The following is an 18,080-nucleotide window of genomic DNA, read 5'->3' as shown; positions in this document are numbered from 1 at the left end:
TCCTGACTAACACTCTGGTATGTGCTCTACTTTTTATACACCTGGGCCCTGTTAAGCAGTCAAGATAATAGCTCCAAAACGTGATGATTGAGAGAAAAAAACAGCATCTTCATCAAGAATATAATCAATAAAGAAAATATGGTCCTCCACTAGTCTCAGGTATACCTCTCCAGGGTTTGATCAAGCCAGGGGGCTTCCCCTGCTTCTGATCCAGCAAGACAAGCAATACATGTATTTGCAGTGGTCCAGTGCCCCGAGTCCACCTTAGTGGGCCCAAATGACTTATAACACCGTACTCAAGACACGTTCAAGCACATTTGATATTTACTGCTCAAATCAATTGTCTGCACCCCTGTCTTCATCCAGAGTGCCCCCTTTGCTTACAGCGTGTACTTTCCTTGTGTTTCGTTTACAGGGAAGGGTCTTTGGTTTTTTAAGTAAATTTGTTAGTTTTATTGAAGTTCCTATATTCATAGAGCATTGTATGGGCATTCTTTTATTTTGGTAGCACCCTACTTTGGTTGTTGGTGTTGCATCTGTACGAAGTCACATCTCTGCTGAAGAGATGCCTACCCTTGTCCAGCACTACTAAAAGAAGTGAAGTCTACCTGCCTGGCTGTGCCTGTATCGCTTTTATGATTGGGATCACTGCTGGTTTAATAGTAGTTTGGGGCTGAGAGGGTGATTTAGCCATTACTCATTCCTGTACACCTGCAGAGGAATAGCCATTTTGCCACATTTACCTGATCTCAATCAATCAGGGCATTACTAGATACATCCCCACTGAACTCATAGTCAATTATTTGAACAAAAGGAGGGGAGGTAAGAAAAGTAAAATGATAATGATCTGTTCCCCGATAATACAGGGGATGAGCATTTCAGAAGGGATTTAGAATTGCACATAGCTCTAAAATAATTCTTAGGCCTTTGCGGGCCATGTTGACCCGAAAAAGAATAGATGTTCTTTTTGTTGCATCTTCAGAACAGGACAAGCTTTACAGGTTAATATACATTGGAGACAGTGTTACAGTTCAACGTTGACAACAATTCAGAATTTCACCCCAAGTATCAACTCAATTTGCTGCAATAAAAACATGTAAGACTCAAAAGGACGCACAGGGAAATGGGGGAGACCAACAAGTAAAAAGACTGAGAGGGGAAAAAATATAAAAAGAGCAGGTAGCAGGAATGGGCGGGAGTGGTCAGCAGTCACCCAGAGGCACGATTGAATCCTAAGAATGGTCATCTGCACCCCTAACCCAAACAAAATCATCCTACCGTCTCGTTCTCCCATCATCTCATGAAATCTCCCAAAATTCTTTCAAACTTCCTTGTAAATTTCCTTGTCTGAAACATTGCTCTCTTGTTCAACCGAAAGCGGTTCCTTTCTATAAAACAATCACATACATTGGGTGAGGCAGAATCTTTCCAGACCTGCAAAATGATCCTTTTTCCCTGGCGCCGCCAACCGGAGCACTAATTCCCTGGGACCTCTGCTTAATTCCTCAGCCCTGCTGTCCCGTTAAAGGATCACTTTTCCACTATTGTACACATATCTCCTGGACTTGTCACACTCACCTAATTTGGTTGTCCGCCATGCGATGCATAACAAACAAGACGAGAAACAAAAAGGTAAATACGTATGACTCTAAGACCCACACAGGTGTAGAGGCATATATATTCTTACCAAAAGACAAAAATGATCAGTTTCCAAAGTACCATATAATCAACAATGCATCCAGAACTGCTCCCTTGCCACCCTGGTCCAGGTGTGAACCACCCAAACCTTACTCTGAGGTGCTGAAGAAATGAGGGAAATTGGGAGTATTTGCCCTCCTGTTCCATCATCCCTATCTAGAGCAAGGTTCGTCCATAGCTGCATATTGCACATTTTACTGGCTTTATAAAGGCTTGCATATGCCAATACCACCTACTGGTCTCTCTACGTCTCCTACCAACCTGCTCATGCACCCCACACCCAATGGTGTCCCTCTGTGCTAGCCACCACTCAATGAAATGCCAATTTAAGCAAGGTAGAATGCCTCAAAGTATTGCCTCAAACATCTAATCTAACACTTCCCGCTACCTTTGCTGCTCGCTCCCAGCCACGGACACTCAGGGCCCCTTCCCAATGCACCCTACCTAATCTCTTCTACCTCTTGCATCTTTAAGAAAGTTTAACAATCACGTATTCTAGCGCATCGCCATGTTTGCCATAAAATCAACCACAGGCATTTGTTGCCCCTGCTGATGGCTATGTGCACTGTATTAGGGCTGGTGGCTTCCCAGCAGACGCTGGAGCCAAGTCTGCGGGCCAACGGCTTCCCAAGTGCCTCACAGTTAGGAGCCCCATCAGCTTTTGCTCATAGACTCCTCTAGTGCTGCGCTTACCTCACAAAGCAAAAAGTGTCTGCTCTGCCATGACTTCCTCCAGCAGGGCCACCTAGTCCCACGCTGACTGCACAGAGGACCCATATGTTCCAAGCGGCAGTGAACCGCTCACACGGAGAACGCCTGAACGAGAGGTGCTCACGGGCCACCAGCGTCCAGGTCACCAAGGGCTTCCCTGGTAGTCCTGCGCATCCACGTTACGTGAGCATCGGTGCACTGGCCTGCAGCTCGGGGGAATGATTACCTGCCATAATGGTGAGTCAGGCTGCTGGAGCATTTTGCGGTCAAATGAAAAATTCAAGTCTCTGCCATATCACGTTATGAAATGAAAATCAGTGCGTTTAAACAAATGAAAATGGATCAGCACGGTCCCAACTACACATCTTTCCACAAACAACTGAAAAAGCCCGTCCACTTGCCAAATAAAGTATCCGTTCAAAGCACAGTGCTGACATTCAGTGACAGGGAGTCTCTAGTCCTTCTCCTCACAGTTTCTCGTAAATGCCATCCGCTTGTTGGGGTCAACCATTTATCACATTTTATAAATAGCTGCAAAAGACACAACGTACTGCAGCCTCTTTTCTCTTCCAACTCTTTTATGGGGATGAATAGCGTCCTCCTTTGTACTATATATTTGCTAAGGGCACTGAAACATGATATCTTATTGTTGCTGAGCTACCTTAAATATCTCTTCTACCTTGCAGCTTTCAATATCAGTTCCTTTTCTTGGAAGTGCAGGAGCCTCCCAATAAATGCCCTGTCTCTCTCTAGAATAGTTCTAGGTCTTTGAGAAAGATGTTCATGCCCAGGTAGTACTGTCTTTACAAACTCTCTCCCTCACAATCTTGCAGAAAACCCAAAAATCTGGAGGTTATTTCTACTAGTCAGAGAGCAGGACATTTGCTTTGACCAAATCTAGGGACAGTTGTTGCACCTCTAATTCCAACTCAGATGGCTTTTCTTCATTCTTAATCTTCTCTACCTCTAGCTCAGTTATTTTGGTATTGACAATAAATTGTGCTTTTTAAACTCTGGCCATGGAATTGTAAAATATCCCCATATCCAATGCAATCTGGGAGACCATTTGATAAAAAGCTGTTCCTCTCTTCCTACCTCATTGGCTATGTCTACCGACTTTGGGTTTTCCCCTCTTCATTGGTTCTCTTCGCTGGGCACATCCCCCAAGCAGAAAAAGGAACACGTACTATCTTGTGTCCATTGGGTTTTCAATTATCTACCTTTATAATGATTCATTCTTCAGAATTATCTGACAGTGTCCATTTCAAGGGTTGCTTGATCTATCTGTGCTATCCAACAGGACATACATGTCTTGTGAATCCTTATCGATTTTCAAAGGTGAAAACTGGCCTCAGGTGCTACTGCAAATCAACTGCTTTCATTCGGCAAGCACTGTTCTCATTCGTGGGTATGACTAATTTAAACTGCTAAAGTGCTACAGCACTAACAGTGAATGTGGGTAACCTCAATGGGGTATTTTTGAATTGAAGGTCATTGATCCAGCCCCTGAAAATGGCTCATTTGGACAATAGCCCCGGGGAGACAGGGGGTGTTCTCCTAGCTGCCCTCTTAGTGGAGTTTGAGGATAATCTCCCAATCATGCTAACCACCCTAGACCCACTGCCGTCGCTTACTGACCACAAGCATTGCCCGTATCCAGGAAAATGCACTAGTTCCCCACAGTGCATGCAGTAACAGTATGCTTTGGAGATACACGTTCGTTGAACAACAATGGGCACTGCCTTGAGAGTCTCTCCACTAAACCAATTGGGTGCACCAGATATACAGATACTGCATACTGTGCTGTGGAGACTAGCTCTTGCACTAGCTCAGTGTACCATGTCCTTTATCATCTAGGCAGAAGAATGTGACACACTGCTTCCATCATATTCATAAGGACTGGGGGCATTTCTTCAAGCGGCCTCTTAAAAGGCGCTGTCGTGTTTCATTCTAACAATTAAATTCTACATTTCCCTTGCAATGTCCAAATATCGAACTAGACACTTTACCTGTGAGGATAGGCTCAGCAACACATTTCCAAGCTCGGATGCCAGTGGGAGTTGCACAAACAGGGACGGTGTGCAGTCCAGTGCACAGAAGCACATGAGGGTTTAAGAACTAAGTGTGGCTCTCAACCCTCAATGGAGAGCAAATATTCAGCACAGAACATCTGAGGGCTTAGTCTGGGAAGATGGAGTTCCTCCAATTAAACCACTGAGTTCGTGGGAATGAAACTTGTGTATGCAGGTTACACACACACACACACACACACACACATGCACGCACGCACGCACGCACGCACGCACACACACACACACACACACCCCCCTTTAAGAGAAACTGGCCTGTGGGGCAATTGAGATATTTACAGACAGGCCAGTTGCTGAGCCAACTCCACTTCACAATTGTGTAATTCTTATTTAAAAGCTACTTTTCTGCAATGACCAATGCTTCATTATTTTCAATATCAATTGTACTTAAAGTTCCAATTCCAAATTTGTGAAAGACTGGGTCCCTGCGTGACACTTTAAACCTGCAGGTTGCACTCGGAATCCTGCAGCAAGAGCAGATACCCACTGAGCTATCGAGCAGAAAGTGTGCATGTCTCTTACTTTACCTATTGCTCCTTCCCTCTCCAGCCTGATCCCATAATCATTCCTACCACATCCCTGTACATACATTTCTTCCATGTATGTGTTTGAATGTTTTAGGGACCACCCCTTGCACTGGGGTTGTATCTGTACCAATACAGCCCCCCCTTTTTTTCCCTCCTGCACTTATCAGACCCACCTGATCTGCTGCCCCAAACCTAGCACTTGCCACTTGGCTGCACTACCACTTTGTGCTGATTTTATTATTTCTTTAGTTTTGTTATGATTATTTATCCTGTTTCTCCTTTGCTCTGCACTTTCCACTTTCTCCCTCCCCTCCATGCACTTTTCCCCCTCCCCCTCTCCCATGCACTTGCACGTTCTCAATGTCACTGGGCCTAGTAAGATCGTTGTTTCGTTCTCCCCTGTTCCCCTCCCTTGCCTTGTCGCGCTCTGAAACACCTGTGTATGAGCGCGATATCAATAAAATATCATATCATATCACAGCCCTACATCTAAAAGGTTTCTCTAAAGATGTGGCTCCTCTGACATGTCTTGATTGAATCTGGTTGGGGTGTAGGGGACGAGGGAGTTTGGGGGGTATGTGTGTGAAGCAGTTGGGCGGGCATACGGGGCTACACAAATAATCCAGGCTTTTCTTGGAAACATGTTCGTAACTCATAAGTCAACATTCAAAAAAATACTGTGGCTAGCACTGGGCATTGGTCTCTGTTCCCCTCCCGGTTGCCTTGTTTTTAGGTACATCAAAGAACAACTATTATGTTTGGTAGATTTGAATCACTATTCATGAAAAGCACAGTATGAAGAATAATGAAGGCATTATTAGTCGATTAGTGTTGCAGGTTTCAAAAATACACATCAGAGAATTGTTGCAACTCAGACGTCAGCACACAATTCCAGAGGCCTCCAATCATGTTGATGTTTGCTTCTGCAGCTGCCCTCCCAGAAACATACAGAGGAAATTGACTCTGATAATGGAAAAGCAGGCAGACGGCTATCATAGCAAAGGAGGATTAACTCCCGTCCACTTAATCCTCTTGAGAAGAAGCAGCAGCGGGACCTCTCTGGATTCTATATTTAAATCGACAGTTTGAGTCCCTCTAAATCCGGATACTGACTGCTGACGTGCAGCAAATAACACCCTGCTCTGAGCCATTAATGAAGCATTTTCCGAAATCGAGCTATCCGTCTGCAAATAATCGTAGTGGCTCAGTAGCGACAAATGTATGGTGGCAACAATGGCATAACACAAAAACATGTTTTATAGGTGCTTTTGCAAAAGACAACTTTTGCAAGTGGAAGTTAATCTCAATTATACTTAAACAGCATTATATGTTTCTCTGTCTCTCCCTCCCTATCAGACTATGATGCTGCAGCGTAGCCTCCATATCCATACCCAAAGCACACTCGTTAATTGAGTAGCACTTCTCCCACCCCTTATGCCTTGCTGAAGTAACAAACAGGTGTCTTACCTAGGAGCAGGTCCAGGCCTCTGCTGGCAGTGTCTGCAGGTTGCAGAAGTGTGTACACAGCAGACAGTAAGCGCTCTTTCTCTTTAGCATGCGTCAGCTGCAGGAGGTCCAGCATGTTCATGTCAATTTCAGCTATATGAGACCCCTGCAGATTGTTTTCTGCAATGAAATAGAAGCCATCAGTTTTTAGAAGCAGAGAATAGCTATTGCCTCTTAAACTGTTGCAGACTACTAAATATCATATTTGTGTTGGTAAATATACCTTTCAATAACTTTAATTGCATAGACAGATGCATAATTCGATTTTTCTGGTCTCAATATCGGTTCATATTATGACTGTTACTGTGTTGCCAGTGTGACATCCAAAAGCAAACACTGGTACATTAAAAACTGTTTGAATAATTTGCTTGCAGACCATCTATGTACACAGAGGCTCTGCAGAGTGTGGTGACTGTTGTGTGGAAGGAGGGATTGATGGCTTCGGAGAAGGTTATGAAGAAGTTCGTTGAGTTTCTTGTAGTGAAACTTAGAGGTTGTGGAGGAAATAAGTTAATGGTAAGTGTGTGGTGAACGCTTGGTAGAGGTTAATGGAGATGCCTGTTGTACAGATTGTGGTAAAGATTGTAGAAACGTTTGGGGTGAACGATGTTGATTAAGGCTATGGCGAAGGATGCAAAGAAGGTTCCAGGAGTCAAGAAGATTGTGACAATCTTTGCTTGATTAACATTATGTGACCTTCTACTGTGCAATCATGAACAGACTTAGCAACAATGAGCAGTGTTGTTCTTGGCGCGCGCCTTTGCAGGAAAAATATGCACTTTTCCATGAATCGGGCCCTTGATTAGTAAACAACTTTAAAAAAAGAAAGAAGAAATGAAAAGCAGGTGAATTCATCTTAGAGAAAAATAAGAAAAGCAACATCATACAGGTTTCTATGTCCCTACATCGACATGAGGTTTTTGAAAATCATTTTATTCGATGAGATTCTTTTAAAAAAACTCATTTCTTTTATATTTAGCGGAACCCTACCCTGACCACATCCCCCCCCTTGTAACCTTTACCCCCCATATATTTCAGAAAGTTTTTGGGAAATAAAGTTGTCAAAAAATATTATTTCAAAAAATCTCCTGGGGATAAAACAACGTGTTACCGCATACAGGGACCAACATAAGCATAATCAAACCAAATTCAGTCAAGGTGAAGGAGCGAAGTGCTTGAGTAGGAAGATACTTCAGAAGAGAAATCTGGAGATACTTTGGTCCCAGGCCCCAGTAGGCCTTGTGGACAATGCAAAGGGTCTTGAAATTGATCTTTGCAGCCACTGGGAGCCAATGGAGAGATTTCCCATCACAAACTGCTAAACATAACTCAAACAACCAAGAGAAGATTCCAACAAATATATCAGAACGTTATGCAATTGAATACTCAATATCCATCTATGTTTGGAGACTAATATGTTTCCTATTTTACTTATATTTCTTAATACAGTCCTCATAATACATCTTCATCAGGATCAAGAGCGGTTTTAGAGGTCATGCTCCAGTCATTTCTTACTAAATAATTTCAATGTTTTGATGGAGATTGAGTGAATACATCTATTCAAAGTTTTGAAACACTTTTTTTTAAAAGAAGTACGAGTGAGATTGTATCGCTATTATTTCAATGTAGTCAAGTATGACATACATTTTGGAAAAATACTTAATGTGCTGCGTAAGGGGTCCAGAGTAAAAAAAATGTATTTGTTCAAACAGTTGAATAAGTTGCATTAAAATTAAAGTCTCACAAAGGGTTGAACTGTTATCCTAGATATTTCTTACATGTAACAGAGGTCAATGTATTGTGGGTTTCATTAATGTCTATGGATTCTTCAATTTGCATGCAGCATCAGTAAGGAATTTGATAGTGAATATTTGGAAAACAAAATGCTTACTCTTGAGGGTTAATCAGTTACATGAAATATTAGTGGTAACTTGGGTTTACCCCTGATTCTGCTTCATGCTAACGATTGAAAAACGTTTTCTTCATATTAGCTATATAATAGCCTTAAGGTGGTGGTGTTGTCATGAACAGGTTCTTAATAGGTCGGGTTGTCTCCTAAAACCCAATGAGTAATAGCTATACATCTTAGTCCTGGCTGTTATAAGTACGTTATGTTATGCCTCACAGTATACAGTTGTTGTTTGGATGTTATTACCTCTAGCTTTCTTGGTGCGAGGAAAAACAAAGCAAACATATCTGTGAAGCCCTAGTGCCAGGCAATAGGCCAGGCAATAGGCCAGGCACTAGGCCTACACGGCGTAAGTTCATGACCATTGACAGTCATTGAAGTTTTCAACAGCACAAACTGGAAGAATGGGGATATATAACTGACCACATGGACCACTGACCATTTTAGGTGTTTAGCTCTACCTACAGTGGAATCCTTGTCTTTGCCAACATTTTAAGAAGTGATTTTAGACTTTATCATATGTAGAGCACAGGACAGTTACACCCAAGTATCAGAGCCATGTTGGCATTACTCTGGGAATATGGAATGGATCAAGGCACCATGCCCTTCAACTCAATTAAAAAATGGATCACCGAAACTTACCATTGGCACTCCCATATTCTTGATCCTATAATAGTGGGAATAGAGCTTCTGTCAGCAGCAGCCATTAATGGAATGGTGCGTATTCAATTTTTCACTATCAAAAACCTGTAACTCCATATACAATTTTCTATGCAATCTAAGCCTTGCAATTTAAATGAATTAATGCTTTGGCAATGTGATTTACTGAATGCAAATGAATGCATACATTTGGCAAGTGACCACATACTACTTAAACTGTTGTCGAATAGTGTATGCACAGTTACTGGATCGTTTTAGGAACTGAGGAATACAAGCTCTTTAACTCTGTCTAATAGCCTCGTCCTGTGTGCGTGTTACATTTAAGAATCCACAGTGTGTTCTTATTAGGCCATCTAACTTGTCACTCCTTACTGCACGTTTAACAGCCTCGATATTAATACAGTCAAGATCAGTAACTATCAGCTTTGGTTTGGATAGTGTGTAACCATGGACGTTTGTTGGGTATTCAGATGGCCTTTGGACCTATATTCAGGGTCGGACTGGAGCATACCATTGTCTCATACACCAATGAAAAAGTGGCCCACAGTTGCAAATGGCAATTCATTTCTCTTGTGGCAGACTGTTTGAGTAATACCTAAGGGGGAGGTTTTCGATAAAATGCAGTGCGAATTATGCAAATTGCTGATAGCAGAATTTTGTAGTAGGAGTGTATGACACAGACAATGTTATATTGAATTTTAGACCATTCTTGGATGCCAATAGCTCTCTTCATTCTCTGTACCATTTTCTGACGTTACACGTTCCTTAGGGTAGACTCACTCTTTAAGTCTCACCAGAAGGTTTTTGGCTTCTTTAATTTGGTCTAATTTCTTTCACGCAGTTTTGACGCAGTAGGAGTAATTAGCCAAAGGAAGAATATTGCTCATTGCTTGTGGATGCTGGCTGATTTACAGTAAACAAGAGGTCCTATCGATCTCTTTTTATTAGAGACTGATCTAAAGTATATTGTTTTCATGTCTGATGGAGATGTCCAAAATAGTAATTCTCTCTTGTTCGTTGACATTGTTAATTCAACCTTTATAGTGCTCCTGTTGAGCCCAAAGTGAAGTGTTTTCATTTCATGTCTGTGCCAGTTCAAACCATAATTAAACCATCTATGTACCTTTTCCAAGCAAAACAAAGACTTATCTGTGTTGCAAATATGTGTTTCTTCTAAGATGGACCCATTTTTTTTATTTTTTATTTGTTTTTATCAAACCTTTACAAAATTCATACTTTATACAACACAACGATATACAAATATAGTCTGCTTTAAATTCATTACAAATTATATTTAAAATGTGATGGACCTATAGAGGTTTCGTCAATTTTGGAGTAATGACTGTACATATGGCCATGACATTGATTTGTAAAAAGAAGTCTGTTTTTAACAAAGGAATTGTTTTGAAGGACTATTTCATAGCACTGGAAAATATGTTTAGTAGGGTCTTTATCTAGTTGCTGACTTACTTATTGTAAAGACCTCTATAGTTCCTTGCTCTGTAATACAGGTATGCATGAATTCCTAATAAAACAGGGAAGGAAATGGGCTGGAACAAGACAGAACAGAGCGCCAGCAAAGTTTGTTTTGCCAGAGTGCTGCCGCAGCTCTGCTCCATCCGGAAATCCAGTGGCTAGGTCAGGAAACTCACAAAAAGCCAAGCTCTCATGTACAAGCAGCCCACACATCATAAGACTAGGCACGCAAGACTCTAATGCCGAAACAACCAAAGTTTTATTAGGGTGAATATTGTGGCCAATAAAAAGAACAGAGTTCATTGTCTACTACTCAATCAAAGGTGTTTCTTGCTGAATAAATGTTGCAGGCAAGTTTCACATTTAAAATTGTGGTCATTCTTATTGTCCCAAAATGCTCTTTGCTTTTATGCAAATCGCCAGGCTTGGGTTCCATATAGTGAAACTGTGTTGCGTGATGACCAAGCCTCAGGCCACACCGCAGGCCTTGGCTCCTCCCCCTATGTCCTCACCCTTAAAGGAGTAGCGAGTTCCCAGAGTACATTTTTTCAATTTCCAGCACTGACATAAAGGACATTCAACTCTCTTGTAATGATCATAATCATAATCTTCTACACAATATCATCGCTGATATCTTACAGATAAGCTTATTTTTGCAAAGTTGAAGGTTTTAGAAAAAAGTCAATAAGCATCTGCACAATAGTTCTATGAGTGACCCATTTACAAAGGTGATTGGTGTGCCAGGAGTTTCAACTATATTTTTGAGTAAAATATCAGAATGGACAGGGTTATTTATTCTGAAATAATGTTCAGTACTGATGATTGTCATATCATACTGGTTGGTATTAGGTAAGGCTATGCCTTCCCCTTATTTTCTAAATAGATTGTCATCAGAAGGTTTAAGCTCTCGTAGGGCCCCACACTCCTCTGTTGGGAGGCTGAATTTGTATAAAAGCGGTACATAATTCATGTTACACCCCTCTTGCATGACAATTTCTTCAAATGTCAGAACTTCATAAGGCATCATGCCATCTTCCGGAATGAAGGTAAAAGGACATTTAAAAGACCTGTGTCATACTGATTTTGCTCATGTTATTATCCAAAATGAATATTTACAATGACATATTCGTTAAAGAAAATTACATTTCTATGTGAATTGATTTTCTAGTTTGTGTTTGTCTGGGCTTGGTTTATAGACCTTGAATTATAGACTGGATCAATATTTAGTTGAGCTAGATAAAAGATGGCTATAGTTTTTATTGTCTGTATATTCTGCTGCTGGTTCTGAATGCCTCTTGTTCTTCTTGTTTTCTTGTTTGAGAAAGTCCATATTAGTGTTGTGTGGATGACTCCTTTGTTGACCCCTCTCTCAAAAGGCCTTCGCTGACAAGATTGAAACTGCTCCAATCTTAGGTCTTCCTCTTCTCCCAATGAGCTACTTGAAGATGAGTTTTAAATGTCTCTGCCTATGAAAGTAGCCATATAAATCTATCCTTAGCCTCTGAGATGGTACTAGTCAATAGAAACCCTTTTTCAGATTCAGCAAATCCAGTTAAAATTATTTCACTATGTTTTTCAGCAGTTTTAATTGCATAGACTCTCATAGCTCTACTGCATTTATTTGTGAAACAACTGACATTGATTTGGTATTTCTTGTCATCTAGTCTTCTCATGTATTGCCACTGAACCCTATTTTATCCTCTGTATATATACTTAGTTTCAGTTATAAGTTCTACATTAGTGCAATATGACCAATTTAACACAGCCTACTGATATAGTCACACCACACCAATCTAGGCAAGAAAACAGGCAGCTTTTCGAAAATTCTAAATAAGGAACACAACCACAAACAGCTTGTTTCCAAAAACGAAATTGACATGCCTGCATCAAGCTCACTATTCTTCACCCACAAGCACTAATTTCCATAATCAATTTGATAAAGATATTAGGTTCTGAATAATACTACATATTCTTCTGTTGCTTGTTGATAAATATCTTTCAAAATGCTTCACTTCACAAACACATCTCAACTCTATGTATTAGGTCAGATTTGCAAATTCATCAAAATACCATTTTAACTTTTCCCAATGACACCAATGACACCCACCATTTACAGAATCAGGAAACTGTTAGATTTCACAGCTTCCCAAACAAATGTGGTGCTGGGCATCCCAGCATGTGTATGCAATTTAAGCTATGCTTGAAATACTTGGATCTACAGGTTATGCATTCAGAAAATAATGTTCTTAATTCTAAAGTATACACAATTTCAGTTCCTTCTTTCCATCCTGGAAGAGTTTTCAGATTACTTTCAACTGATCTAACCACACCTGCCCTGTCGCTTCACAAAGGGGTCCCTCTGAAAGGGGGTTGCTTGGGTTTTACATGTTCAATATTTTCTTTGAATATAAACAAACCCTCTGATCTACCTTTTATCCACAAATATCTGTGTAATACCTTCTGCTCACCAGCAGCAAATTATTGATAATTTCCTATCAAGTTATGTTGCTTCATGACTGCTTCATAGCTTGAAACATTCATATTGCTGGCAGGAACCCAAGAATTCTACTTTCATTTGGCTTAATTTGTCAAGAACAAAACTGCACTTAGATTGTACAATGGTGCTGTCAATTTTACACTGTACACTCAATGTTCAATGCACTAGGCTTTATGGAAATTAAATTTCAATTTGTACTTAATGGCAATTTGGTACCCAGTGCATTTGAACTTACACTGCTCATTTGACCCTTTAAAATTAGCATTCCCTTTTTGGTCAGAGACACCTCCAACCCCACTCCAGGGAATAACCATGGAGAGGACTATAATGTAATCTTGGTTTAAATTGAGGATTAGTACATACCTTTAAATGGTGTTTCCCCTTTTAGCAAATCAGCCCGGACCCTCTTAGCATGGTATTCCTCAAACAGCAAGGGTCTCAATCTGTTCTATACAGGGCCTAAATGGACAGCTCATCTCCTTTAGAATAAAGAACATCTTTGATGCAGCCTGTATGAAATCCCAGGTCGCCTGTTGGTGTCCTTCTCCCGTCTAGCCATCTCTGTCGGTTAATATTAGTAATAAATGCCCTTATATTGTTGCACATTGTATTTTACCATCAAAATTAATCTCCCCTTGGCATTATGATAAAGCTTATTTTCATTGTCTTGTTCCGTCCTCAGACACTTCTTTAGGATACTCCTCTAAACTTGATTAAATGTTTATGTATTTCAACCTTATGGTTTAAAAAGTAAAGTGGGGGCATTCACTCCTCATACAAAAGTGCATTTTCCCCTTATAACTTTGGACAGAAAGGTTCTAATTCAATAAAATAAAAATCAACATAATCCATAACTTACACAACTCTGTGACCTCTTGCTTTCTGAAGTTATTATCTCTTCATACATTTTAATACTTTTCAGAATTGTAAACCATATGAATTTGGTGTTATCTGCAAAACACAATTGATCTCAGGTTCCTATCTTGTTTTTATTAGAAACATATTGCTTTAATTAGTTTGTATATATTAGTTACATGACAGGACATGAAGCCTTTTACTTAGTTGTAACATAATTGCATCTAAATAAATGCCATTCCTTGCCACACAATGTCACCCCAAGTGTTTTTCTTCTTGATAATTGGTTTAGGTAAACTCAGAAATGTTGTTTTCACTGTGGAAAACAACTCCTGACTGGGGTCTCTGGAATAAACACAAAGAAGGGCTAACACATATGATAAAGGCATGCTGCAACACGCTCCACATTCATCCAAAAATTGAAGAGGAGGTAACCTGCATATCCGTACAAGAGACACAAGGATAAGGTGATTGTCTCACTAATCCTGCCTATCAGTATACTAATGCTAGGCTGTGCTGGTGTGCCACATATCTACAAGTGGACAGAAAAAGAAACAGAAAAAAGAAGGATCACTTGTCTTCTAGGTTCTTCATAGGCCATGCTAGTGCTTGTTGCAAGAATTACTTATCTTGGTATACTTGTTCTCTTCTCATCTTCAACAATCACCCTATCCACAATTGTTGTCTCCCAAAGAAGCAAATGGCTGATGAATATGTATATTTGTTTAACATAATGCATTCATTCAGCACCTCTTGCTTTGCACTGAGATAGTCTCCATGACTTTATGTTAGGCACAGTTCATTATAAAACTTAAATCAGATGTATCATGTTTGAAGAAACAGTGCCACTTCTCAGCCCTTTTCACTATATTCCCTGTCATACTTCATTTGCCTTTGATTTTCCCCACACCTCCTCCTGTTCCAAAAATGATATGTTATGGTTAAGGGAAATTGCCAAACTGGCCGGTTTGTCCACCTGGGATAGTTGTGCTCCATCTGCATTTGCAATGTCAGCTTTACAGTTCATGATCTTGCTCAATGAAGCAGATTTAAGTGCGAAGAGGCCCGACAAATGCAGAAAAGGTGTTTACTAAATAATGCATACAAAAAAATAGCACACAACATCATCACTTATTATGGGATGAGCAAGAGGTTGATTGGTCAACCGCCAGCCAGATCCAATTTAGTCAATACTTCACCCCTACCACAAGCAGCGCACATGATGTGGTAACAAAAGGCTGCAAAAAAAGCAAGCATTAATAAGAAAATAAATACTGAATGTCTGGTATGCCTTCTAATACTTAAAATTATTCAAAACAACGGACGTGTGAGAAATACTCCCAAAGAAGAGCAAACATGTCATAAAGGGATGAACAATCTTTTACTGGCCATTCTTAGTATTGACTAGCCACATCAGGTTTTCACTAGTCTGTCCGACCTATAATAATGTCAAGGCTTTAATTGTTCTAGCATACTTCCCTTACCATGGAGTTAAAGACTGTGATTTGTGTTTGGCTAGGAACAAAGGAAAGAACACAGGATCTAGATTGTATGAACTGCACTGTCCTGCCATATATTAATGAAAAGCTGTATGTGAACAATTGCAAACACTCTCAAATATGCAGGAGTCACATTTACAGTATTTTAAAAGGTGCAACCTGCACCCTGACTTTCATTTCAGCAAACATACATTTAGGGGATTGTGGACCCTTTGGGATTTGGGGAACATCCACAGACACTGAAAGAGTGGCAGGTTCACCTGCTGTCACTAATTGATTTACACGTCTGTGAAGTAATGGAAATTACATTTTTAAGTCCTTAAATGCTAAAAGCGTATAGTTTCACCGTAAGTTACTTAGTACATTATTGCACACTCTGTCTGAAGTCCTACGGTATGTGTGTGATTTGTGATTGTGATATATGTATATAAGATTGAGTGTGCATTTGAATGTAATGCAGTGTGTGTGTGTGTGTGTGTAAGACTAGTTGAGTAAGTCTGCAGCTGCGCATATTTGAATGAGTATGTTAGGATTAGAGTGCATCTGAATATATGTCTGAGCATAAGTGCACACATTTTGCATTTATATGGTTGGTCACTGTACATCTTGTAAGTGACTCCAATCAAGCAATCCCACTAAGTCAGTGCCTTGTCTGGGATGCCCAAGGGAAGCCCTTATTTATATATTTTTATGGCAAGTTATGATCTGGATGATGAACCCTTGTATAACACCCCTCTCTTAGAATCCCCCTTGACCCCACTGAGCCAAGAAGTAGGCGTGTTTTGCAAACTTAAAAGGTTTATTTGAAAAATTAAACAATATATATATATATATATATCACACTTCTATAAATAAATTGATAATGGATAGCACACTTGTGAATATGAGCAGTAATCAGCAATAGGTACCCCTACAGTAGCACAGTTCTTTACAATCAATAAGGAGTTGGTACAGGATGGATAAGGCAGCGAAAATACTTTTATGGTTTCAAGGGAAAAGCAATGAGTAATAAAATGCAGTATGGAAATAACTTGATATGATTTTACCAAAAGATAATATAATCACTTTTTCTCTAGCAATTCACTCCCCCCCCCTATGCAATGTAAGAAATGGAAGGAGGGCACACAGTCTTCAAGAATCCCAACAAAATACAATACGAAATGCAGTCCCCCCACAGCAAGCTTAGAGGAAAATAGGTAGAAGTTTGAAACACAGGCCCAAAATGCTTTGAATGTGATGACAATGAAGTGAGAAATGTGCTAAAAATGCTTTTAATTCCCTCTAGAGGTTCAGGGTGGATGATATCTAGTTTATATTAGTTCAGGCTCACTTTAGCAATGCTCTGTGAGTAACTCGCTGGTTAAAACGAATTTTAGCAAAGGAAAGCAGGGAGCTGCTGATTTTTACACATGGCTGAATGTGTGCAAAATGTCAAATCGCAGCAAATTCATTTGCGCGTGTCGAGTGTAATTACGGAGGCACTATAAGGAGTAGGAAGTTCTAGGTTTGTTAGAAAGCCTAGAATCTTAGCTTTAAGATGAAAGTTAAATCTCGTTCCTAGTACAAACGGTTCCGGAGATACGGACGATTTTGTGAAAGTAGTTTTTTGGATTTGAAATGTTAAAGCTCAGAATGACAGATAACAGTTTTCAGTTTTAAAGATGACAGAATGACACGATTCTAGGAGGCAGTTCTAATAGGCTAAAATAGTTTGGATTAGATTATTTTAAACTAAGAGATTGGTTTTGGCACAGTGAGTACTCACACTATATTTTTTTAAATAAGCCTTCAAGGTCTGGTCAAGTTGGACGGGACTTCTGGCGTTTCTCCTCACAGCGGTCTGGTCTCTGGTTCTGCTCTCAGCACTGCACAGTTCTGGTCTCTCTGGATCTGTGGTCTCTCTGGATCTCTGGTCTCTGTGGATATCTGGTCTCTGGAGGTTGATGGATTTGAAGTCTGGAGTCTCCCGGCAAAGCGTCCCACAAGAAAGTGGAAAGTGAATCCCCCACCTGGGTTTCATTGGCCCTTTTTATGTGTTTTGAAAGTGGGTGTGTGCGTAGCATCACTAAGCCTGCCCCTCTCTTGATTTGATAGGTCAATAGATTCCTTGGTCTCTGATTTGGGAAGAGATGGTGTGTCAGAGTGATGTCATTTTTATGACCTACAGAAATGACACTCCCCTGGTCAATGTGCACACAAATCTATTTCTGATCCAAATACATATTTCCCAGGTACACAAGTGGTTGAAATTACATGTACATATTACACATTGCTTCTGGTAGTCTCTGTTCCGACTCTGGTGTTTCTAGGAGCTTGCATTCAAAAATGGCAACTTATTTTCAATTTTAGTGGGTTTTGCAATATGGGATTTTCATCAAAAATTATACAAAGGTACATTTCCCTTCCACATATATACCAGTATCTTTCCATGTCTCTAGCTTAAATACAGTGTCTACAATATTCATAATTAGCAGGGTTTTGCCCCAGAACATGGTACAAATTGGAGTTTGGACTCAAATTGTGAGGGCATTTTTCATACTAAGAATCTCAAAGTTGTACATTCCTGTTATTTGGTTACAATAAGTTATGATTGTTTCTATAAAATATATATTTGTTGCAATTCAACTCTCCAAAGTGTTTGGGTCCTCCTCC

General features: G+C 40.1%; 1 protein-coding gene across 1 annotated transcript in view; it reads right to left on the bottom strand.

The window, feature by feature from the left end:
* The window catches only part of LOC138467284 (uncharacterized), a 504,409-nt gene that overhangs the window by 459,796 nt on the left and 26,533 nt on the right, over positions 1 to 18,080 (bottom strand). Inside the window, exon 2 of the mRNA XM_069607283.1 lies at positions 6,494 to 6,652. Coding sequence (XP_069463384.1) covers positions 6,494 to 6,652 — 159 coding nt within the window. The remainder of the gene's footprint in view (positions 1 to 6,493; positions 6,653 to 18,080) is intronic.

Source organism: Ambystoma mexicanum, chromosome 4q (assembly GCF_040938575.1).
Source record: "Ambystoma mexicanum isolate Mex_15411 chromosome 4q, UKY_AmexF1_1, whole genome shotgun sequence".
NCBI lineage: Eukaryota > Metazoa > Chordata > Amphibia > Caudata > Ambystomatidae > Ambystoma > Ambystoma mexicanum.
The sequence above is the reverse complement of the archived record's forward strand: the minus strand, read 5'-3'. Positions and strand labels throughout refer to the sequence as shown.